The sequence below is a fragment of the Xenopus laevis genome, chromosome 6S (genome assembly GCF_017654675.1).
Source record: "Xenopus laevis strain J_2021 chromosome 6S, Xenopus_laevis_v10.1, whole genome shotgun sequence".
NCBI lineage: Eukaryota > Metazoa > Chordata > Amphibia > Anura > Pipidae > Xenopus > Xenopus laevis.
Genome location: NC_054382.1, coordinates 22059722 through 22086195, shown reverse-complemented (window position 1 = coordinate 22086195; position 26474 = coordinate 22059722). Strand labels below are relative to the sequence as shown.

Below are 26474 nucleotides of genomic sequence, written 5' to 3'. Positions count from 1 at the left end.
TCCCTATCAGGTCCTGCTAGATGCTGATTGGTTCGTGTCCTACAGTGCAGTTGCCGGCTCTCCTGCACAGCCTGGGAATTCAGGGAGCAGGAAGTGGAAGAGAAGGGAGGGATTATTAGGGTTTTTGCAGAAATATTCAATAAATCAGCCTGAAACACTACTTTTTTAAGCACAATTAAAAAAATGATATAACGCACTGGTACATTCTTATTTTTTACACAAAATGACTCCTTTTACAAAAGCTTTATTGGAGGGCGTGTACTGTACAACATGACACTTGTGCGTTAGGCTGGAGTCAGTGGTGTTTGTGCCGGGGGGAGGTTTGAAAGTTTCTTTTCACAGTCCTTGGTGTCTCTTTGTGGAGACTCTGAAGCCTCTCCTGAGCCAGTTCTTGAATTTGCACATCCGCCTGTTCATCTATTGTCTTCCGAATACAGCCAATGAGATCCTCCAGTCCCTGACCCGTCGCAGCAGAAACTGGAACGATGTGTTTAAACTCTATTTGTCTCTCTGGGACCAGCTCATCTGGCAGAGAATGCAGGTTTCCTATACAAGGAGACACCAATATTATATATATTATATATATATATAACACACAGGCATGATACACTAATATTCCACGGGAGAGGGTGCCGTCCTCAAATGGCTAAACAAGGTATTTCTCACAATTGCCCCACAAATTACAGGGAATATCGATTCCTCAGGAAAAACTGAACGTTACAATAATCTGTGTTGTCTAAGCACAGTATTGGTTAAATTGTTAAAGGGGAAATTCACCTTTCCTTACACTTTATGGACCTAATCTTAAGGAACCTTTCAGGTGGTCTTCAATATATTTTTTTTAATTATTAGCCTTTCTATTGTGGCTGTCCAGCCAAAAAAAAAAAACAGATTGACAGAGGCAACGATTTTATTTCTATGACAACAATTATTTGGTTTCCACTGATTGGTTACCAGGCAGTAACCAATCAGTGACTTGAGGGGGGGCACATTGGTCATAACTGTTTATCTGAGCTGAATACTGAGGATCAATTACAAACTCACTGAACAGTTATGTCCCATGTGGCCCCCCTTATAGTCACTGACTAACAGAAGTAGTATTTTGGCTATTATGTTCGATATCCAGTCACTCCAGCCTTTATATATTACATTTTTGTCTAACTAACTATATTAGAAACATTTTTTAAATTGCACAGCCTATTTATTTGCCCGGTTTTTATTTTTAAACTGAACTGTTCCTTTAATGTGTTAGGGCACAATGACCCTCTTGATCTGCAGTTGTGGCTTAATCCAATAAATATCTCGTTGTCGTGGGATTTATACATTGGAAACTGTCTCAGTCCATCAAACTCATAGTGACAATATTATGTGCCAATAACAGTGGGGATTCTCCCTGTGGTCCAATGAGCTGTGCATTCCATGGTGATATATGAGACCAGTAAAAAGGTGATTGTAGCTAAAAAGCAAATCACACAACAGTTTCTCTTTAAACACAGAGATAAGAACCTACCTGTGGGATTTTCAAGTTGCTTTAATAATTCCCCCAATTTCTCGTCTGCATTGGGAAGGTCCATCTTATTGACTGCGAGTACGGCGGGTTTGTCTAGAAGCTCCTCCTTGTATAACTGCAGCTCCTAAGTGAATATTTAATACAATTAGATTATAAGATTCATTATTACATTGGCATTCTATACATTACATACATGTAGCCAAACAGCAAAGATTCCAATAAAAGACGCACTTTCTGTAGAAAGGTCCAAAACGGGAACGAAATGTTGATAATACATTTTTTCCTTAATTCCACCACAGTCCTGAAGTGCGTCTTTCATTGGAATCTCTCTCTATTGATCAATGCCTGTTCCCTGGTCCTGTCTCATACGTAATCCAGTATCTATGCAATGAGTATTTACAAAAACGGGGGTTTTTAGTTACAAAGTTAGTCATAAAATTGAGATTGAGGTAGGAAATTACGGCACTCGCGGGATCTTTTTCAGTTGAAGCAAAACACAATCTTTATTAAAGGGATACTGTCATGGGAAAAATATTTTTTTTCAAAATGAATCAGTTAATAGTGCTGCTCCAGCAGAATTCTGTACTGAAATCCATTTCTCAAAAGAGCAAACAGAATTTTTCATATTCAATTTTGAAATCTGACATGGGGCTAGACATATTGTCAATTTCCCAGCTGCCCCAAGTCATGTGACTTGTGCTCTGATAAACTTCAATCACTCTTTACTGCTGTACTGCAAGTTGGAGTGATATCATCCCCACCCTTCCCCCCCCCCCCAGCAGCCAAACAAAAGACCAATGGGAAGGTAACCAGATAGCAGCTCCCTAACACAAGATAACAGCTGCCTGGTAGTAAAAGTAAAAACCCATGTCCCACTGAGACACATTCAGTTACATTGAGAAGGAAAAACAGCAGCCTGCCAGAAAACATTTCTCTCCTAAAGTGCAGGCACAAGTCACATGACCAGGGTCAGCTGGGAAATTGACAAAATGTCTAGCCCCATGTCAGATTTCAAAATTGAATATAAAAAAATCTGTTTGCTCTTTTGAGAAATGGATTTCAGTGCAGAATTCTGCAGGAGCAGCACTATTAACTGATGCATTTTGAAAAAAACTTGTTTTCCCATGACAGGATCCCTTTAAGCTCAACGTTTCGATCCCTCACAGGGTTCTTCGTCAGGAGTATAAAAGGTTTTATACTCCTGACAAAGAACTAGTTGCGCATTGCTCAGGTTTTTGGCCCGTTCTTAAACACAAACTGCCTTCAAATCTTTTAGGTTCCGGGGCCTCTTCTATTAATTCTGATCTTCTTTCCATAGATTTCCAATTGGATTTAAGTTGAGGGATTGACTGGCCCATTCTAGCAGTTTTTCTTTCTCTGAAACCAATTTGAGAGTTTCTTGGCTGTGTGTTTGGGATCATTATCTTGCTGCAGTGTCCAACCTCGTTTCATCTTCAGCTTTCTGGTAGATGGCAGCAGATTCTTATCAGGAATGTTCCGGTACATTTTCTCCATTTATCCTTCCTTCAATTATATGAAGTCGGCCAGTACCATATGCTGAAAAACAGCCCCACACTATGATGTTCCCACTTCCAAACGTCACTGTCTTTATGGTGTGCAGCTCCATTTCTCCTCCAAACATGGTGTGTGCAATGACATCCAAAGAATTTCATTTTGGTCTCATCTGACCAGACTATATTCTCCCAGAATTTCATTGACTTGTCCAAATGTTGTGCAGAAAACTATAACCAAGCTTCGCTTTTCCTTCAGCAGTGGAGTGTTGTGGGTGAGTGTGCATAGAGGCCATGTTGCTTGAGTGCATTACTTATAGTTACAGCTGTACCTGCTAATTCATGATCTTCCTGAAGCTCTTTGTGAGTGATCTTTGGCTTTTGATTATTCTTTTGACTCTGGTGGTGCTCCTCACAAGAAGCTTAGAAATAACATCTGTAACCAATGGCATCAGTGTGTTTTGCAGCAATAAGTTTGCAAAGGTCTTGAGAGAACTCTTATCCATCATGAGATGCTTCTTGTGTGACACCTTGGTAACGAGAAACCTTTTTATAGGCCATCAATTAGAACTAAACCAACTGATATTCATTTGCACAGGATTGTTTTCAGACACATTTCAGTGGGTTTCTTGGCTTTCCCTGCCTTTGTGCACCTCCTTTTCTTAAATTGTTCAATTCTTATTCCATTTTAATTTCTCATTTATGGGAAAAATTGGAAATATTTCTCTCTCAGATTAGAGAGAGAAATTAAACGATATCCCACCTTTGCTTTATTAGATTTAATTGAAGGCGATGGTTTTTTTTTTTGACAACCCAACCTTGACATTAGAGAAAGAGATATTGAATTTATTACATCTTTTCATGTGGGCCACGAGGAAATCTCTTTATTGGATACAGAAGGAAATTCCTACCTTGAAGGAAGTTCTTTTTTTATTGTCAGTTATGCTTGCAAGAAGCTTTTAGATACAGTTTTGAGAAAGACAAGTCCTCTTACTTTTTTACTGTTTATGGTCCAGATATCTAGATTTATTCAATAAACCCAAGAAAGAATTGCTAACTCAATTGGGATTCATAAGATCTTCTGTACAAGGGAATTAGTCAAGGGAATAATCAAAATCTTTCCTGGAAATTTTTCTAATTATTTCTCACTCAGAGGCAGATTTACCTAGGGTCGAATATCGAGGGTTAATTAACCCTCGATATTAAACTGCCAAATGTAAATCCTTCGATTTCGAAGTCGAAGGATTTACCGCAAATAGTTCGATCGAACGAAAAATCATTCGATTCGAAGGATTTTAATCCATCGATCTAACGATTTTTCTTTGACCTAAAAAACATTAGAAAGCCTATGGGGACCTTCCCCATAGGCTAACATTGCACTTCGGTAGGTTTTAGGTGGCGAAGTAGAGGGTCGAAGTTTTTTTTAAAGAGACAGTACTTTGACTATCGAATGGTCGAATAATCGAACGACTTTTAGTTCGAATCGTTCGATTCGAAGTCGTAGTTAAAGTAGCCAATTCGATGGTCGAAGTAGCTAAAAAAATCATTCGAAATTCTACGTTTTTTTTATTCTATTCCTTCACTCGAGCTAAGTGAATGGGCCCCTCAGTGTTCGAAGTGCTTTATTGTTTTTATTTCTTTTGTGTATTTAAAGCTATGGTTTCAAACTCACCAAGATCAGTAGCTGGACAGTTTCAAAGGCTGATCTGCACGGAGTAATGGCGGAGAGCTGGAATCCTGCAATGTCCACCTATGGGGAGCACAAGTACAGTGAGAGAGATGAGCGCGCCAAGCAATGCAGTGTAAACCAACATGGAGGTCACTTACGACAAAAAGGAGCTGCTTTGTTCTTTCAATGTGCTTCAGAAACTTGTGTCCCATCCCTCTATTGTAATGAGCCCCTTCAATTAAACCTGGGAGGTCAGCAACTGAAACCTGGTGCAGAGCAGAGACAGAGAGAATGAGAGAGAGAACACGAAGGCTTTGGTAAATAAATCAACCATAGCCATTTATAATATATATCTGTATTGTATATGCATATTATTATAACTGCAGCCTCCACCAATATGGCACCAGAATAATATCAATCTATACCAAAGGCTGCAGTAACAATAGTCTATACAATCTACACACAATACGGTATTAGAACAACACAAATCAGTACACACAGCTCATGTCTGGGCCTATATTGCACTAGTGCAGTTACCCATAGCAACCAGTGACATCTTTACTTCCATTTACTAACTTGTAGGAGACAAAGCTAAGTTACTGATTGGTTGCTCTCAGCAATAACACCTATACAGCAATACAGCACCCGTGTTATTAAATGAGCCTTACTGTCTTCACATAGAAGGATTTGTCAAAACCAGACCAAAATACTGGAATGGATTCCCCTCTATATAACAAGTGCACCAATAACCCTTCTTGTAAGGGGGGATATTCAATGTCCTCTATTTGGTGGGAGGAAAAAAAACGGTATGGACTCTTCTACAGATGATGCTCTTGAACCCCTAAAAATAAAGGCTCATATATTGAGATGATGTAGGGATAGTGTCTCTATAAATGTCTACTTCATAAATGTTAATAGTTACAGGTCCCTAAACATATATACAGTATTATACATTATACAGTTAAATATTGTTATGCAAAGGAATCGTCCATCATTTGTCTGTGACTGGACTGGAGGGCAAAGTCCTTGGTAACATTATTCCCCCACGATCCACTCAATTCACATTGACAGTAGATCTTTAGAACACAGAGACAACAGAAATGGGCAAGAACTCCTGCAAAACACATTGATGTATAATGGGATAATCCTTATTGCTGTATGTGTTCTCTGCTTTCCATCATTCTTTTTCCAGTTACAAACAACCCGCAGAAGAACTGAGCAGCTCCCTGAGGTGCAGAAGAGATGATCCAGGTCACTGATACTCAATTACTTAAATTCAATATATTGCCAGGCTGAGTGCCTATGAGTTACCTAGGTAACAGGTGCGTTTTAGTGACGAGCGAATTAATTCGCCAGCCATGTATTTGCGGTGAAATTTCCATATTTCACCATGTGAGAATTTGCTGTGAAAAAACACCCATAAGAAAAAACGCCCATTGACTTTAAGGACAGATTCGGGGAGATTAATGGAAGTCGCTTTTACGTGTGACAATTTTTACTTGCGCGACAAGTTTTCTTGCTTCAAATGAATTAGTCAATGGGCGTTTTGTCTTATTTTTCTCCAAAGGCATTAGGGCAAAGACACACGGTCAGATTCGGGGACATTAGTCGCCCAGCGACAAATCTCCTCTTCTTCGGGGCAACTAATCTCACCAAACTGCCTTCCCGCCGGCTAAAATGAAAATCACCGGTGGGATGGCAATCGTTGCGCTTCGTTTTCAGAAGTTGCACGAAGTTGTCTCGCGAGGAAACTTCGGGCAACTTCGGAAAATAAAGCAATCCAAGTGCCACCCCGCCGGCGATTTCCATTCTAGCCGGCGGGAAGGCAGTTTGGGGAGATTATTTGCCCCGAAGAAGAGGAGATTTGTCGCTGGGCGAATCTGACCGTGTGTCTCTGCCCTAAAGCCTTTGGAGAAAAAAAATCGCCATAAGAAAAAAAACGCCCATTGACTAACTCTTTTGAAGCGCGCAAGTAAAAATTGTCACACGTAAAAACGCCCAATGACTTTAATGCGTTTCGCAAATTTTTTCGCAGTTTTGCTATTTTTTCTGCAAAGCGTAACGGGACAGATTCACTCATCACTAGTCCCAGTGTGTTTTTGCTCATCATTATTACTTCTCATACCACATCATGGCATCCTTTCATGTAAATATCAATCCTCCTGTTATGGTGAGAGTAACAGACTGACAGACAGACAGGGGCGAGTGACAGGCAGGGAGGCTGCAGTAATTGAGGTGGATGGGAGAGAATGCTGTGGGCAACAACTCTGTGAGGTTAAACCCTGTTGGGCTGCACAAGGTTGGTATCCCTGCTTTCAGCCCTGTGACATTCTTGGGGGACACTTACCTGCTTATAATCAGGATACATGATTTTACCCAGTTCTGGTTTCACCGTTGTGACTGAAATAAAAAAAGAGGAAAGAAATTGATAAATGATGTCACAGTTTTTCTGAAAGGGATAAAATTTTTAAACTCTGCCAACTCATTTGCAATATGTATATGGTACGTTTGTGTACGTTTTTCTGTTGATTGAAACTGTTAAAAAGAAGATGAAACCTGGCAGACAACCTGCTGGAGATCTCACCCACCATTAATCTGACAAACAAAAGCTCAGTAGTGTCAGACCGGGGCACGGATACCAGGGATGCACAGAATCCAGGATTCGATTCGGGATTCAGTCAGGATTCGGCCTTTTTCAGCAGGATTCGGATTTGGCTGAATGCCCGGCCGAACCGAATCAGAATTTGCATATGCAAATTAGGGGTGGGGAAGGAAATCGCTTCACTTTTTGTCACAAAATAAGGAAGTAAAAAGTTTTCCCCCTCCCACCCCTAATTTGCATATGCAAATTTGGATTCAGTATTCGGCCGAATCGTTCGCAAAGGAATCGGGGGTTCGGCCGAGTTCAAATTAGTGGATTCGGTGCATCCCTAACAGATACAGATTCCTATAAATGCCTTCCCATTATTCTGCTTGCATATTTCCAAGGAGGCAATGAACAAATGTCTATTACAGTGATATCTGCACAAACCTCTAGCACTAATGCTGGTCGAAAAGGTGTGAGTGATGACAATGTAAAAAGGGATACGGTCATGGGAAAAACATTTTTTTTTTTTTCAAAACGCATCAGTTAAAAGTGCTGCTCCAGCAGAATTCTGCACAGAAATCCATTTTTTAAAAGAGCAAAGAGATTTTTTCATATTTAATTTTGAAATCTGACATGGGGCTAGACATATTGTCAGTTTCCCAGCTGCCCGCAGTCATGTGACTTGTGCTCTGATACACTTCAGTCATTCTTTACTGCTGTACTGCAAGTTGGAGTTATATCATCCCCCCCCAGCAGCCTAACAACAGAACAATGGGAAGGTAACCAGATAGCAGCTCCCTAATACAAGATAACAGCTGCATGGTAGATCTAAGAACAACACTCAATAATAAAATCCGGGTCCCATTGAGACACATTCAGTTACATTGAGTAGGAGAAACAACCGCCTGCCAGAAAGCAGTTCCATCCTAAAGTGCTGGCTCTTTCTGAAAGCACATGACCAGGCAAAATGAGCTGAGATGGCTGCCTACACACCAATATTACAACTAAAAAATATACACTTGCTGGTTAAGGAATTCAATTTTCTATTGTAGAGTGAATTATTTGCAGTGTAAACAGTGTAATTTAGAAATAAAAACTACATCATAAAAATCATGATAGAATCCCTTTAAGCACTGGGGGGTGAAATACATTTGAGAGCCCCCTGACCTTACCGTGTTACTGTGATTGGCAAGTGAAGCTTCCAGTGATTAATGTTGCTTCTCAGTAACATATGCCGCAGTATTTTGCATAATAAACCAGTAATAAACAATACTTACAGGCATAATCTGCAACCTGGGGTTTGGCATGGGAGATTTTGCCGAGCAAAGATGATTTTCCTGCATTGGGAAACCTGAAAACAAAGCATTAATAAATACAGACACCCTAAGTTGTGATGATAAAAACATTTAAAACACTTATGAATAAGTGCCACAAACCCAGTATAAGTAAATTGGAGTTTTGGGTGCTGGGCAGTGACCCCAAAACTTGTACTCACCACTCTCTAGTAGAGATAAGTCTCTATTGGATACTGTATATAATATATCACTAATAAACACAATTATTATTATAACAACATCTCTATAATCATCCAAGGATCTTTATTATGAGGAGTATAACAATACATGGACATCTGTGCCCCAAATCTGTCCTGGCATTATTCCTGCCCCCTTTTTGCTTAGGGTTAAAGGGGAAATACACCTTGCAGTTTAACATGTTGCAGACTGTGAAATTTTAAGAAAACTTAAACTGGTCTTTCCTATTTTTTTTTTGTAGTTTTTGAATTTGCATATTTTGAATGCTGAGGCTTCCATATAGCCTAGGCAGTATTTTGGAAGTCGGGATGGAAGGCTGAATAGCAGAGTGTCTGCAAACAAAAAAAACAAGATCAACTAAAAAACAAGATACAACTAAAGCCTCCGAATCCACTATTTTGGATTCGGCCAAACCCCCGAATCCTTATCGACCAATTCGGCCGAATACTGAACAGAATCCTAATTTGCATTTGCATATGCAAATTAGGGGTGGGAAGGGCAAAACATTTTTTACTTCCTTGTTTTGTGACAAAAAGTCATGTGATTTCCCTCCCTGTCCTTAATTTGAATATGCAAATTAGGATTCGGTTCGACCAGGCAGAAGGATCCGTCCCAATCCAAATCCATCTATAATCTACTCTAAGGGGTGGTCTTTTTACTATAAAACCTGAATTTTTAGGAAAAAAAAAATCTCTAATTTTTTCATGATTTATTATACCCCGAGGCTGGAAAAAATACAAATCCGAAAATCCGGCATCTGAGACCTGCCGAGATTGTATATAAATCAATGGGAGATGTCCCAAAGATATCCTAATCTGCGCTGGGTTTTGTGCAAACATGCAAAGATTACGTGGTTTTTGGGCAAAAATCTGAAAAATTTGTACAGTTTGAATTTTCGTACAATTTTTTCGAGTTTTTTCCCGCACTGGAATTTTTCGGGAAAATGTATTGATAAATAAGGGGATATACCCCGTGCGGATTTGGTCGGAGTATATTTCAGAAAATAATGAGATAAATTCAGATTTTGATAAATAACCCCTAAGTGTTTTTAAGGAAGGGAAGTTACTGCATTTATAAAAGCTATGTTATATATCATGTAAACACGGGTGTAAAGTACACGCTGTATGTCAACAGGACAAAGTCACCTGCCAAAGAATGTATGGCACAAAGTAAAATGGCACTTTTCAAGCAAAAAGCTTTTTTACTGCCTAATCCTTATTCAGTTTATATTGTTTTATAAATATGCACCTAAATAGGTATTTTATTTAATATATATAACGTCATAATTTTAAACAGAATTGTTCAGGTCAGAATAAGATTCCAGTGAAGGTCATGAGTACAGCTAAAGAGTATATCCTCACTAATGTATTTGATGCAATTGGATTGCTCTATAGCACTGGCCTTTGATCATTGTCCCTGCCTCTTTCATTCCGCTTAAAGGAGAAGGAAAGCTACAGAGGCATTTTATTGCCAATAGATTAGCTGCAATAGTGCAAGCTAGAATGATATATTTATTCTGTAGAATGGTTTACCATACCTAAGTTAAAAAATCTAGAAGCTCTCCGTTTGTTTAGGATAGCAGCTGCGATATTAGCTTGGTGTGACATCACTTCCTGCCCAAGTCTCTCCCTGCTCACTTATAGCTCTGGGCTCAGATTTCAGAAGGGAGGGAGAGGAGCGGAGCAAACTGAGCATGCTCACGCCTGGGGCAAGGAGGTTTAAGCTGAAGGCAGGAAGTCTGATACAGAAGCCCATGAGTACACAATAGAAGGAAAGAAATGCTGTGTTTCTTTTGACAGAGGACTCAGAGCAACATTACTTTGGGGGTGTACTGGTGTAATTATATAGACATTTCTGATAAAACGTACTTAATTTTAACCTTTCCTTCTCCTTTAAAAAGTGCCGGTGAAGACAGCAGCGTCTGATTGCAGCCATTATACATCTAGAAGTGACATCATGTGAGAAAGCTACAGCTCCTCTGCATCAGCCCCGATAGGGCGATAGATTGAATGTCAATGTGTTTGGGTATATGTACATCTCAGGCTTACAGTAGCTTTGTATGAAGGGAGTTAAAGAATCGGGACTCATTACTGGTAGGGGTAGATTTATCAAGGGTCGAATTGAAAATTCCAATTTAAAATTTTCAAGTTTTTTCATGGTCAAAACAGTCAAATTCGATCAGGGAGTTATTCAAATTCAATTAGAGTTTTTCAAAAAATTCTAATTAGATTTTTGAGCTTTCTCATATTCTGGCCCTTTAAGAACTTGACATTGACTATTCGCCACTTAAAACCTGCCGAATTGCTGTTTAAGTCAATGGGAGACGTTCAGGGATCAATTTTGAGTTGTTTGCCGCCTTCTCCGAAAAAAAATTGAATTGTATTCAAGTTTTCAGGTCGATCCTATTCACCGGAGTTTAAAATTTTGATTTTAATAATAAATTAAAACTGGTCGAATTTCAAGTTCATGGGCGTTTTTGGCCTTTTCTTTAAAAAAAACTCACATAATTTCAAAATTCGACCCTTGAGATATATATATCCCTATATTACCGGCACTCTCAAAGCCATTATTATGGCCGGGTGCCGTATCATCAAATAATCTCATTCACTCCGAAAGATCCGCACTCACAGGGCTTCAAATTAAAAAAGATATTTTATTGCAGAACTAAAGACTGACGTTTTCGGCCAAACTCAAGGCCTTTCTCAAAGTGAGACTTTGAGGAAGGCCTTGGGTTTGGCCGAAACGTCAGTCTTTAGTTCAGCAATAAAATATCTTTTTCAATTTTTAAGCCCTGTAAGTGCGGATCTTCCAGAGTAAATATTAATATATATATATATATATATATATATATATATATATATATATATATATATATATATATATATATATATATATATATATATATATATATAGTGCCCAGACTCATCTTTTCCATAGATCACAAACTCTTTCATAATAAAATATACATAGTTGGCCTTTGATTCTTTGATTCTGCAGTAACATTGCTCATTTCACAGGAACATCAGAAACAAGAGATATTTGTATCTTCTGAACTAATCCATACACAGGTAATGCTATCCATAAAGATGAAAGTAGCAGCAATAGTAGCAATTTCTTACGGTTACCTTTATTTACAAAAACCTTATTATAGGCCCCTAACCAACGGCTCTTTGTTATTTCATGCCCAATGAAACCATTAACATCACAGGCTGGTTTGATCCACACTCACAATGTAATGGGGCAATTATGTGTCACCAAAACAAACAAGTGGAGTCAATGTCAGTGCAATGTCTCCTAAAAACAGAGCTTTTCTAATGCTAGTCTGGTATCTAAGGTCACGTACGCAAGACTGGTTGTAATGTACTCAAGGTGCATGCATTACATGTAAAGGAAAAAAGGGAATAAATAAAACATACTGGACATATTATGGGATGATCCAGTTCTCTGGAAAAGACAATTATGCTTTTGAAAGAATTGAAGGGAAAAGAAAAGGAGGACAGACAGATGGATGGATGGGTTCGGTTGCAACAATTATCAACAGCTGAGAAGCCCATAGTGTTTAAAAGGGGAACTTCACAAAAATATAACTTTAGCTTTTTGAAAAGTAAACATAATTTCAAGAAACTTTGCAATATACATCAATTAAAAAATATGCAGACTTTCCATGATCTCTAATGGTTTGGAACAGTTCCCTAATCCTAGCCCCCTGCTCTGCTGCTGATCTGTCTGACTACTTTGCTAAGCTGACTGACTACTGTTTCTTTGTATCAAAAGCCATCTGTCCTCAGCCTGCATCCTCCAAACCCCACAATTCCCTGCACACGTGATTTCAATAAGGAAAGGAACATCACAGTGCAATGCATTGTGGGTTATGTAGTTCCTGCATGCTGTCTGTAAGCTGTGGAGAAGTTGTTACAATTTGTAACATCAGTGTTTAGTCCCTCCTTCCCTGCCAGGATTTCAAATGATGCAGAAATAGAAGAACTATCAGCATAGAAAATGGCATTTATTCATACTTTTTAAAGAAACAGGTAGCTGTGATGGATATATTAGGGGTTTCTGGGTTATGTGGGCCTCTATCAAATTTGGTTTGGAAGCCGGAGTTCCCCTTTGATAATAATTAGGGAAAAACAGCCATCGTTTTACCATATGTCCTATTGTTTTCTCTTCCATACACGCACCTGAAAGTATATGGAAAAGTCTTTTGTGCAACGATGGAAGACCATAACAAATAGGCCCCCTAGAGTGATATATGTTCATATATAGGTGTAAGTAAGGACTGCTAGAGGTGAGGTATATGTTAGTGAGGATGCCTAGAGAGGGGGTATGTAGGTATGAGTGTGCCCAAAAAGAGACATATGTTGGAATAAATCACCCTAGAGCAGGGATCCCCAACCTTTTGAACCCGTGAGCAACATTCAGATGTTACAGGAGTTGGAGAGCAACACTAGCATGTAAAATGTTCTTGGGGTGCCAAATAAGGGCTGTGATTGGCCATTTAGTAGCCCCTATGTGGATTATCAACCTACATTGAGGCTCTGTTTGGCAGTGCACCTGGTTTTTATCCAACCAAAACTTGCCTCCAAGCCTGGAATTGAAAAATAAGCATCTGCTTTGAGAAACTAAGAGCAACATCCAAGGGGGTTGGAGAGCAACATGTTGCTCACGAGCTACTGGTTGGGGATCACTGCCCTAGAGAGTAATGCATGCTTATAATTATTATTCCAAGGTTAAACTGGTGGCTGGTTGTATACCAATACAGGTTTGGGATCCGTTATCCGGAAACTCGTTATCAAGAAAGATCCGAATTACAGAAAGGCCGTCTCCCATAGACTCCATTATAATACAGATAATCCAAATGTTTAAAAATGATTCCCTTTTTCTCTGTAATAATAAAACAGTACCTTATACGTGACCCCAAGTAAGATGTAATGAATCCTTATTGGAAGTAGCCGATAGGATGTATTTAATGTTTTCATGATTTTCTTTAGAAAACGAGAGAGGTCAAGGGGTCAATTTGGAGTTGTTTGCGGTCTTCCCGACATTCTTTTCGTAGAAAAAAATAAATTTGAGTTTTTAAAATTCGAATCAAACTCGATTTGAATTTGATTTGTGTTTTTTCGGGTCGATTTAATTCACCAGAGTTTAAAAATGAGATTTTATTAATAAACTTGATTGGTCAAATTTCTGGGAGTTTTTACAAACTCAAATGAATTCGACCTTTGATAAATGTGCCTCAAAGTATTTTTTCTTAGTTTGGTACTGCTCCACTGCCACAGCGCTGATATTTTTTTAAAGGGGTGGTTGACCTTCAGTTTGGCTAGTATGTTACAGAATAGTCTACTCTTAGCAAGTTTTCAATTGGTCTTCATTATTTATTTTTTTATAATTTTTGAATTATTTGCCCCCATGTTCTGACTCTATCAGGATTCCAAATGAAAGTTAATTTGAAGTTGAGCAACCCATTTAATCAGTTTGGATTATTTAGTGCCATTTCTTTTGTTCCGGTGGAGTCTGTGTCAACTTGTGCTTTTCATAACCTATCCAATGTTTCTATGGGTATTTAGTCTAGCACTGATTTAGCTAATTTGCAACAATCCTGTTATCATTAGATTAGAACACCCAGGGGATGATGGGAAATTGCGGGGTTAAATGTGTGACTTTTCTGGAATTGTTGTGTAAAAGAGCAGTCGTTTCTTACCATAAAAAAAATACGCTTACAGCATAATCGCATTCTAGGAAAAAAACTAGAGCTTCCGTGAAAAACAAAATCAGACACCTCTATAAAACCAGAATTTTTGTTCTGTTTAATCAAAGGAACATTCTCAGAATAAACCCCTATTCAACGTATTGTTCGCCAGTTACTTTCACATCAAAGGAAAGGTCACAAATGATCAAGACAAAATAAAAACACAAGAACAAAACAAACCAGATCTAAATGCTCATTTAAGTACCCCTGAGTGAAGCGAATTGAAACCCACTTTAGCCCAATTTCACGCAGCAGCTATTGAAATGTTTTTGAATTGAAGAGCACTTGTGCATTCCATAGGTACAGTAGCAGGGAGCTATATGGGCAACTAATGTATGGAACATTAATAGCATGGATGCATCTCACTTACAAGCCATGATTTCATGTGGATAACCCTTTGAAAGGGAAGAGAGGGAAGGTACATAACTATACTGTTCCCGGTTCCACTCAGCTCTGCTTTCCCTCCCTCTTTCTATGAAAATTTTCCTTCACCACTCACAGTAAAATCTTAAAACAACTGCGTAGTAGGCGCTTAAGGTGTAGAAATCTGCAGGCATTTTACAATAATAGGGGCAATAAACTTTTGTTTTCACAATTTTAGGCTGCCAGGGTGTCCTGATAGCTGTAGTTCAACTAAAGACTGAATGTTCTTTCACACCATGGGGCAGATTTATTAAGGGTCGATTTGAAAATTCGAATTTTCAAAAAAATGTTATGGTCAAAACTGTCAAATTCGACTAGGGAATTATCCAAACTTGATTTGAGGTTTTTTTTAAAAAAAAAATTGAATTTGATTTTCGGGATTTATCATTGGCCCTTTAGGAATACTAATTCGACTATTTGCCACCAAACTCAATTTGAGTTTTTAAAAAAAAGAAACACGAATTCGATTTGTGAGATTTATCATACTTTGGCCCTTTAGGAATACTAATTTGACTATTTGCCACTATGAAAACCTGCCGAATTTGCTGTATATGTCAATGGGAGAGGTCCAGTAAGCATTTTGGAGATGTTTGCAGCCTTCCTGGCAATCGAGTTTTTTTCGGAGAAAAACTCAAATCCAGTTTGAGCGAATTCGATTTGAGTTTTTCACTCGAATTTCGAGTAAAATCTAGTTCTTGCGAGTTAAATAAACTCACATGAATTTGAAATTAGAATATTGATATATGTGCGTCCATGAATCAGGGATGTTGAGGATCTGACCCTTGTGCTGTGTTGAAGTTAGCCTGATAGTGATGTGTGGACCGGCCTGATATCCGTGGGATCTGCTTCGGGTTTTATAGACGCGCACCTGCTCGCCCTGCCCCTTTTGTGACATCATCTGGTTTATAAAAGGAAGGGGGAAGTCAGGCACGGATTTAAGGTGGTTAGTCTCCGGTCTGGGTGCAAAATCTGCAAACTAGGTGCAGGTGGCTCTCTATGCAAATAAAAACTTTTATTACAAAATATTTTGTAATAAAACGCTTTATTCTTTCTTCAAGACCTGGGAGATACTTTATATACATACAACTCAGACTCGATCTCCACACTGAACAGTTAAAGCCCATAATGTCTGTTGTATGTGACCATAATATCAGGGTAATTCCCACAGTCCTGCAATACTCACCCTACTAATCCAACATCTGAAATAAGCTTCAAGTCCAAATGGATTACTCTTGTCTGGCCTTTGGATGGAAGGAAATCTGTCTTGAAAATACCACCATGACCCCCCCTGGCTACTCGGATTTCGTCTCCCTCCTTATCAAGCTCCCCTACAATGAGATATAGAGATATAAGGAAACACGAAAATAGAAAATTGTTCACGTCGCTCTAAGCACCTTTGCGATTGACATTTTTATTCTAGTTTTCAAGATTTGAGCGATTTTTAAAATGCTAATTTAATGATTTTGAAACAAGAGCCACCTGCCTTACATTTTGGCCAACTGGCTACAATGGCTGAAAATTAATTTAGTGAGGAAAGGAAGGCCTGTGAGAAATTGTTCTCTGCTTGGTGCACACTAATCTAATTTTATAAGCAGAGAAACATCAGAAGTTCCTTTTTTCACATCATTGTTAATGTTCAGTAGACAGTGAACAGCAGGTGGCGCTGTTGTTTAAAATGCATAGTATTACGAGTTCAAAAACCAGTACAATCTGGAAAAAAAATTATGTAAATTTAAAAAGTGCTTAGGAGAGCGCTCTGAGAAAATTTGCACACATTTGATTTGAGGGTTTACATTTCCTTTAATCACTAAGCAAGAGGGTACTTTTTAGTACATTGCTAAAGTATCACTGTGGAGTTTACCTGGAAAATTAATAAATATAAAACTACAAATGCGCTTGAACTAGAAAAAGGCACAAAGGGATCCTGTTATCAGAAAACATGTTTTTAACAGAATTTTTTAGCAGAATTCTGCACTGAAATCCATTTCTCAAAAGAGCAAACAGATTTTTTTATATTCAATTTTGAAATTTGACATGGGGCTAGACATTTTGTAAATTTCCCAGCTGCCCCCAGTCATGTCACTTGTGCCTGCACTTTAGGAGAGAAATGGTTTCTGGCAGGCTGCTGTTTTTCCTTCTCAATGTAACTGAATGTGTCTCAGTGGGACATGGGTTTTTACAATTGAGTGTTGTTCTTAGATCTACCAGGGAGCTGTTATCTTGTGTTAGGGAGCTGCTATCTGGTTACCTTCCCATTGTTCTTTTGTTTGGCTGCTGGGGGGAAAAGGGAGGGGGTGATATCACTCCAACTTGCAGTACAGCAGTAAAGAGTGATTGAAGTTTATCAGAGCACAAGTCACATGACTTGGGGCAGCTGGGAAATTGACAATATGTCTAGCCCCATGTCAGATTTCAAAATTGAATATAAAAAAATCTGTTTGCTCTTTTGAGAAATGGATTTCAGCGCAGAATTCTGCTGGAGCAGCACTATTAACTGATTCATTTTTAAAAAAATGTTTTTTCCCATGACAGTATCCCTACAATGTAAACATGTATGGAAACTGTTCCAGCTGCTATGTCAGGGACTGGGTTTAATCTCAACTGTCTAGGAACACTGCACTTGATAAATAATAAAGGAACACATTTTAACTTACCAATTTTGACTCCATGCTCATTTGTTATGACAATCCCCGGGGGAACCTCCACCTGACACACCTCTCCTGCCAGGCCTTTCAGTGCACGCACACTAGAAGCAAAAACACAACATTTACTCTTAAAGAAATTGCATTTTAATTCCAAATATTTTGTTGAATGTTTTGTGCCTTATGTAGGCAGATATCCATATATTAAGCTTATTTCAGACAACAACATCACTAGGCATTTACTCACATAGTAGTTGATATTCCCATAGTCAGTCTGAAGTGGAACCTTACCTACTGTTGACTCCAACCCCACCAATGAAACGCTTATGGGGATACTTGTCTTTGATATTCTTCAAAGTGACTCCTTTTTTTGCCAGCAGACATACATCTCCTCCATTGCCTCCTTGACCTCCTAAACGGGGCAGGCCCATTCCACCAGTGCCACCTTTAACGTAGATTCTCAAGTTGTCTACAAAATTCCCATACTAAAAACAAAAATGAACATGAGTTATTTGATAAAATGTTTATCATAAAACCAGAAAGCCAGGTGCGAAACCCTGGATGCGAGTTATTCATAGTTAGAGGGAAAATAGAGTACCACATTCTTATATTTGCACCTCGAGTGGCAGATTAGGAAAACCCTCCTACAGGAGGGTTCAAGTTCTGCTATTAAAACTGGCAATGAATGCTCGGTCTACTCAAGAGTTTAGGGTTAGTGGCCACTCCTGTGATACAAACCCTTCGGCCAAGGGGGATCAGCTAACAATATGTGGCCGTCTGTGAAACCTATTAAATGCATGGTTACAGAGCCTCAAGAATTCATTTTTATACTTCAATTTCTTAGATAATCTATAACCATACAGGCAGGTTCATGGGCTCCTCCTGATACAACTGACCCTTGTGTGTGTGAATGAGGGACCCGAGACTGTAAGCTCCACTGGGGCAGGGGCTGTGTGTATAATCTCTGCACATAACCTACTGTATAGGCACTATATCAATAAATAGTAACATGAAATAATTCTAACTCAAACTAGCACATATTTCAAGGGCACTGTCCACACATATCCACCAGTAGCTGAATAGGCAGTTAACTAGGCAAATACAAAAGAAAAAAGCCACACTCCCTTGAAGAAAGCATTTCAAGTCCCCAGTGATCTTTCTGGTACACATAATGGACAAACCAAATATGCTATTCTGGCAGTTTCGGACTGGGCCACAGGGATACCAGGAAAACTACCGGTGGGTTCAGGTGTCAGTGGGCCCTCCTGCTTCTAAACATTTGACCAATTTCATGGCCATTCCTTATCAAAGAGGCTAAATAGATGGAATAATAGATTATAGTATGTAAAGAAAACAGACTAGGGGAATAGAGCTTGAGTGAGAATAGGAAGAATAATAATACTGAGAGTCCCAGTCCAACACTGTATATGGTGACAGGGTCCCTAATATTCTTAGTTGCTGGGCCTTCCGTTCAACATTTCAGTATATAGCAGGGCCAAGGGGCCCCACACATTGTATGATATTTAACTGGTTCCACTACAACTCCCAGCTAGGGTTACCGCCTGGCCAGTATTTTACAGACCTGGCTGGTAAAAATGATGGTTGATCCCAAAGTTATTAATAGGGAAATACACCTAAAAGACAAGGGACACTCCTTTGAAGATAGCAAGGTCCAAATCTTAGATAAAGAAGACAGCTGGTTTGAAAGAGGCGTGAAAGAGGTGATTCATGTCAAGGTGAAGAAACCATCCCTGAACAGAGGCGAGGGCCTTCGACACCCTCTGGCTGCTACATACAATACTGTTCTAACATATTCACACATCCATTCATGCAACTCTCAAGTAAAGGTGGCCATACATGGGCCGATAAAAGCTGCCGACAGACCGAGTCGGCAGTTTATTGGCCCGTGTATGGGGCCCCCCGACGGGCTTCCCCGATCGAGATCCGATCTGATGGGACAAAAAATGCCAGTTCCCATTAGGATCCGATCGTTGGGCCCTAGGGCCCATGATCGGATCAGACCGATATTGCCCACCTCAAGGTGGGCATATCGGAGAGAGATCCGCTTGTTTGGTGACATCGCCAAACGAGTGGATCTCTCCGTGTATGGCCACCGTAACACCTGTTTCTAGGAGTTGCATGACACATTGGATAATCCTATCACAGTAACTACACAGACTCTACACCTCTGTGAATTTCTTCAGATGTCACCTCTTTGTAGAGTTACAATGTGCCATTGTGATTGGATTAGTGGAAGAGTTTATATGCCGAGAACTTCCCACAGTTGAACTGAAAAAGCTGCTCGGATGAGTAGTGAAACGTCTTCATTGATTACTCAGCAAGTCCAGTTGTTTTTAGATTTACCTATACTAGGGGGCCGATTCACTAAGCTCGAGTGAAGGATTCGAATGAAAAATACTTTGAATTTCGAAGTATTTTTTGGGTACTTCGACCATCGAATGGGCTACTTCGACCTTCGACTTCGATTCGAACGTTTCGAACGAAAAATCGTTCGACTATTCGACCATTCGATAGTCGAAGTACTTTCCCTTTAAAAAAAACTTCGACCCCCTACTTCGGCAGATAAAACCTACCGAAGTCAATGTTAGCCTATGGGGAAGGTCCCCATAGGTTTGCTAACCTTTTTTTGATCGAAGGATTTTCCTTCGATCGTTGGATTAAAATCGTTCGAATCGTTCGATTCGAAGGATTTAATCGTTCGATCGAACGAAAAATCCTTCGATCGTTCGATCGCAGGATTAGCGCTAAATCCTTCGACTTCGATATTCGAAGTCGAAGGATTTCAATTCGAGGGTCGAATTTCGAAGTATTTTTAACTTCGAAATTCGACCCTTAATGAATCTGCCCCTAGATATAGGAAGGCTGATATCTATTTCCAGAAAATGTGGCAACCCTACTGCTAGCATCCCGCTTAGGATATGAGTTGGATTATGTGTTGCTGCAGGTGGGATATGGCTGATATTTATAGTACAAATTGCCCTTCCAGGAGCTAATGAAATACTAAAGGGGTAAATGGTCTCTCTGCGGCTGCCCCGCTGGCTGTGTGTGTGGAGCTGAGTGAGTGGAGCTGAGTGTGAGTGGAGCTGTGTGTGAGTGGAGCTGTGTGTGAGTGGAGCTGTGTGTGAGTGGAGCTGTGTGTGAGTGGAGCTGAGCGAGTGGAGCTGAGTGTGAGTGGAGCTGAGTGTGTGTGGAGCTGAGTGTCTGTCAGAGCGCTGCTGTGAGGGACACAATATTAAAGCTGATAATAACGAGAGATGAAACACACGGACCTTCCTGAGCAGCACCCGGCAGCACCAAACCATGATTCCGAGGCGTTCTGGTTTCTTTCTCACTATTTGACCTGCCTGACAGCAGCAGCAGCACAAGCCGGTCCTACTAATAATTGTCCTCCCCAGTCAGTGCGGCATGACACAGTGCAACTGCTAAAGCTTCCGCCAGATACACGTAGTATTGCGCATGAGTTCCGGGGACGGTGGCATCCCATTAGTGCGATTGTGTTGGCTGTGCGGGTCTCTCCCAGTGTTAGTGCCTCAGGCCGGGGAGGGACAAGAGTGCTGGCATTTTCGTGCAGCCTAACAGGGGATGTTTTTATTGAGTGCTGAGAGGACACTTGTCCTGAAACCTTGTTGGCACTGAAAGACCCGGGCGAGACGGCAAATTATGTAGAAAGAATAAACTAAAAGTTGTTTCCTGTTTACAATATATATAATATATGTACGAGGAGCCTAACGTGCTGCTGCCGTCCAGTTGTGCTGAAAAACTACAGCTTCCATCTCACTGTCGAATTGTGGGAGTTGTAGTTGAGCCACAGCTGGAGGGTTGAAGTCAGGCTTTGCTCCTTGTCCCCTGCTACAACTTGTGTCCTGCTCCCTTGGCACAACAACATCGCATATTGTTGGTTTGGAAAAGATCATTTGTTTTCTCTACTAACATTAACAGCTGAATTGGCAGAAATGTGTATGGCCACCTACACTATTATGTCAGTCTGAAATAAAGAGGAGAGTGTGGTGATAATAATTCTGACTGGATTTGTAGCTAGTAAGACTTTCTTGCAGAAAGACAACTAATTAGAAGAAGAATTCTTTATGGGACACTGGAAAATCAGAAAGTTAAAACAGCGTTCTGAGGTAAACTGTCATAGTAACCAGTGGCGTAACAAGTAGGCCCCGGTAACAAGACTTTCTGTATATCTTTACATGTCTTAAAGGGGAACCGTCACCCCAAAAAAAAATTCCAAGTCCTATTTTATCATGTTAGTCAAGCAAAATTACACTCTATAAATTGTTTGAATCTTGTTTCCTTCCTATAATTATAGCAAGTATGCAGGAGACATTTTGTGGACATTGTTATCAAAGGGCACCTGTTGGGTAAACATGTTATCCCCAACCAAAGGTGCGGGCTAATAGAGCCCACATTCCGGTTGGGGATAACAGTAATTTTTTTTTAAAAAATGCCCCCTGCCAGCGCTAAGCTACCCGCACCATGTCAGGTCACTCACATGTATGGTTGCCACCCAGCCAGTATTTTACCTAGCCGGTAAAATACCTGCCAAGGCCGGGGCCGGTATTACAAATTTACCGGCAATGTGGCTGCCGGTAAATTTGTAATACGATTAAAAAGAGCCCTCGGCCTGCCCCCAATCCCCTTGAATTTAGCTTTTCCTTTGGTGTCCGTGGCACGGCCCCCGCCCCCTTTTACAGCATGACCCACCCATTTTGATGTCACAGCCCGCCCCTTTGTGTCCCCACCGCCCACCAGCCGGTAAATAATTTTTAAAAAGGTGGCAACCCTACTCGCATGCGCTTAATGCGCATGTGACGTCACGTGCATGCCCATAATGTACATTTCGGGGCAGCTTTTCATTATGCATATTCGGGTAGCCTTGTGCTGGCGGGGGGCATTTTTTTTAAAAACTACTGTTATCCCCAACCGGAATGCAGGCTCTATTAGCCCGCACCTTCTGTTGGGGATAACATTTTTACCCAATAGATGCCCTTTAAGACAAGCCTTGCATTATCTCAGAATCTTGTTTGTGCACCAGAATGGGGGACCTAATGTGCATCCCCATGCACTGGTTACACAATTGAATGGTTAAGAGAACTGGGGAAGATGTGGGGAGAGCAGTGACATCTAGCAATGGAAAGTGAAAGTAATTGTCTGCCCCACCTTTATGCCTAAGGCATAGAGGAGGGGCAAAAAATATTTGATACAGCTTTTTATGTCTGGGTGAAAAGTCCACTTTAAGAGCACAGTGTATTTAATACAAAGCATGCAGGAGACAGGTAAGAGATAACAGCAAATTGAACAGAAAAGTCAATAAATAATAATATCTTATTCTGTATTGGAGCAGTGCAAAGGAGCTTCACAAGCCGGAACATTCCAAGGCTCCAGCTGAAAGGCAATAGTTATAATTGAATTTTGCAGGTACGAGTTCCTGTGAAATAGCAACACAGAGCTGACCAATTACTAACACGTATGACGTGCCAATCTCTGGGAATTGTAGGCAAAGAGCAGTGAGAGGCTGTGGGGCTTCTGGGTACTGCAGTTAGCAGTAAGTGTGAGTCTCTGAGGTTGCTGGGAACCATAGGTAGGAGGTAGTAATAATCTCTGAAGCTTAAGTAGTCAGAATGTCTGGGGATACTTTTATAAACTGAAGGTAACAAGTAAATAGAGGTGACTAGACAAGTATGGTGAAACAGAATAGCTCTGGAAGAAGAGGCCTGATAGGAGCAGTGTCGGACTGAGATGCCCGGGTCCCACCAGAAAACCTTAGACCGTGGGCCTACTTTCCAAACTATTATACCTCCTCACGCAACCTCTTTATTCTCCTAGTCTTATTTCTTATTACTATACTTTATTCTTCCATTATTACACCTCTTTTTTCCTATAAAAAAATAGAGAATGACCATGAAATAGGCCAAATGGTTAGAAGCAAGAGGCCCACTGACACCTGGGCCCACCGGGAGTTTTCCTGGTATCCCAGTGGACTAGTCCGACACTGGTTAGGAGTGCAGATCTGGAAACTGGAACTGATAAGTAGGACCACGGTCTGGTCACAAACCAAGCCAGGAACTAAAAACCAGAAAGATCGGATAATGGCAGCACCGGGGGGAGTCAAAGCATGTGAGGAGCCAGAGAATGCCAGATGAAGAGCTACCCTAGATGCAAAGTGCATGTTGCACTAAAGTCCTCTGTGTCATGCCATATTAAGCTCCTGTGTTGTCGCTTCTACCCAATCCAAAAGTTACTTATATGACATGGTGTCTGGCCACATTCATTGCTAGCTTGTGGGAGGATCATGGGCCTTGAGAGGGGAAAAGGCAGAATCCGCAACTAATATCAGAAACTAATGTAACAGGAAATAATTTAATATCCTTAAATTCTCCAGTGAAAAAAAGCAAAGGGAAAATAAAAGGAGGCTTAGAGGCTATTTAAAGGAGATATTTTGTGTTAAAAATAAGAACATACCAGTGTGTTTATACTCATTAAGATATAGAAGAATTGTGCTTAAAAAGTAGTGTTTCAGGCTGATTTATTGAATATTTCTGAAAAGACCCTTGTAATCCCTCCCTTCCACTTCCTGCTCCTTGAATTCCCAGGCGGTGCAGGGGAGCCGGCGGCACTCGGCTCACTGCACTGTAGGACAGAAACCAATCAGCAGCTAGCAGGACCTGATAGGGAACTGAAGTCTGTCTGTGCTTGTGTGACTGCAGGGCTGTGATTGGCTGCCCCCTCCTACTATGCAGGGACCGTTAGGACACGCCCACCCCTCATTTGAAACAGAGACCAGTGAACATGTATAGGGAGCTGAAAGATATTATTAATTTTTAACACCATGTAAAAGCAACACCATATATTACTCATAATTGCCCTACAAAATTAGGGTTTTTAAATTTATCCTATATGTCTCCTTTAAGGTAAAATAGCAAGTACTCCCTAATGTGTGTGTGTGTGTGTGTGTGTATATATATATATATATATATATATATATATTATATATATATATATATTATCACTGTGTTATTCATAAACTGTTCATGTTCAGAAAACACATTTGTTAACCACCCTTTATTAACTTGCACTATACAACATGACTATAGACATTATGTAGCTTCCCACCCCCCCCAGGTCTTGCGTTGAGCCAATCTGAGTGCAGTGTGCCCATTATGAGTTATTTCCACTTGATGTTGCCCTATACACAAGCTTGCTCACTGTTGTGATCTCATATATAACACATTGTTCTACATTAGGAATAGTATTGACTCAGACAATATCTGCCCCTCTTGCTGTGACGCAGGACGGTAGGAGGGGCTTCAATATAAATATTCACTAAGCAGTCCAGCTCTTACCTCTCATTCTTAGAACAGAAGCCGGCTCAGGTCTGTGTGCCACAAACATTGTTACACCCAAGATAAACATCTGCCCAGCAGTCTTGTCTATCTATATACCCAGCTCTATCTATCTATCTATCTATCTATCTATCTATCTATCTATCTATCTATCTATCTATCTATCTATCTATCTATCTATCTATCTATCTATCTATCTATCATCTATCTTTCTATCAATATCTATACATCTATCAATCATCTATTGCTATCTAAAATCTATCTATCTGTCTGTCTACACCTGTTTTTATAGATCAATTCATGACACTTACATGCTGTAAACATGTGCATTTTTTTTCAGGTGTTACCTCGAATAATCTCCAGACGTGAGTAAACTTTGCATTGTTATTATGGTGTTAAATGTTATTTCTTGAATGTTAGTATATGTCAACATTCTGCCTTTGTGTATATGTGTATTATATATGCAAAGATCATATGAAAAAAAAACTATTTCTGTTAATAAGCCGTTAACTTGTGTCTGTATAAGTGTGCAGCTTGTGTATTATACACCTTCCCCAAAAGGAGATATTGTTCCAGTACAGTGTCATGTGTTTTATATAATGCTGACCTGCTGGTGCCTAAACTCCCAAGCCAATGTCCGTGTTGCTGGAAAATACCTCTACTTATCAGTAATATTTTGCTTTTTAGTAAAAGCCTTTAAAGAGGAATTTCCGACCCAAAAACATATTTTTTAGAAAGTATTATTCTAAGCAACTTTCAATTATGCAATAAAATATGTTCAATGCTTTTGAAGTTGTTTGTAAATGTAATTGCTGTTGAAAACAGTATTTGTCTGGCTCTTTCCATTCTCTGCACTGCTGGTTCTGACTCCTGTTGCCATTCCTACAGAAGTGACTTCTTCTATATTGTTTCAAGAGTCAAAGCCAAAGCATTTAAAGAGATAGACTAATAATGCTTTCAATAGGAATTACATTTACAAACAATTGCACAGCCATTGAAAACGTGTAATGAGTGAATAATGGAAAGTTGGTTCGAATTACACTTTCTTCCCTTAGGCAAAAATAACTTTTGGATATTCCCTTTAATGTTCTCATTTTGTAGCCAGACTTTGGCCCGAGAGAGTCATGCACTACTCTTGTCATTGTGCTCCGTATAGAAAAAGCCTTTCTGTTCTGAGGAATGCACAAGTGCAACAAGTGGATGTTAGATGAGCAGTAGATGTGAGAGCAGCAGGAATTAAAGGGGAAACCGAATGCTGTGTATATGAGATGAGCTCAAGAGCAGTCTCCCTTTTTCTTCCTACAAATAATGAATACTTCAAAGCTGACAAAAAAATAAAAGGGGAAATCAACTACTGCCGTCTTCTAGTAAATTTGGTCAAATGAGCTCTCAAAGGAGCGAAGCTAGCGGATTACCCTGATGTGCAGTCACAGGTACAGCTGGATCTGGTTTCACTCATTTATTAAAAAAAAAAAAAATAT

General features: G+C 39.9%; 1 protein-coding gene across 1 annotated transcript; it reads right to left on the bottom strand.

Annotated features, from left to right (window-relative positions):
* Positions 1-229: 229 nt before the first annotated feature.
* Positions 230-21059, bottom strand: gtpbp10.S (GTP-binding protein 10 (putative) S homeolog). Its single transcript, NM_001095049.1, is given in 10 exon segments — positions 230-546; positions 1511-1634; positions 4694-4771; positions 4849-4956; positions 7038-7090; positions 8555-8628; positions 16165-16309; positions 17636-17727; positions 17915-18108; positions 20914-21059. Coding segments are annotated over 10 exon segments (1152 nt in total). The 5' UTR covers positions 20947-21059; the 3' UTR covers positions 230-295.
* Positions 21060-26474: the final 5415 nt, after the last annotated feature.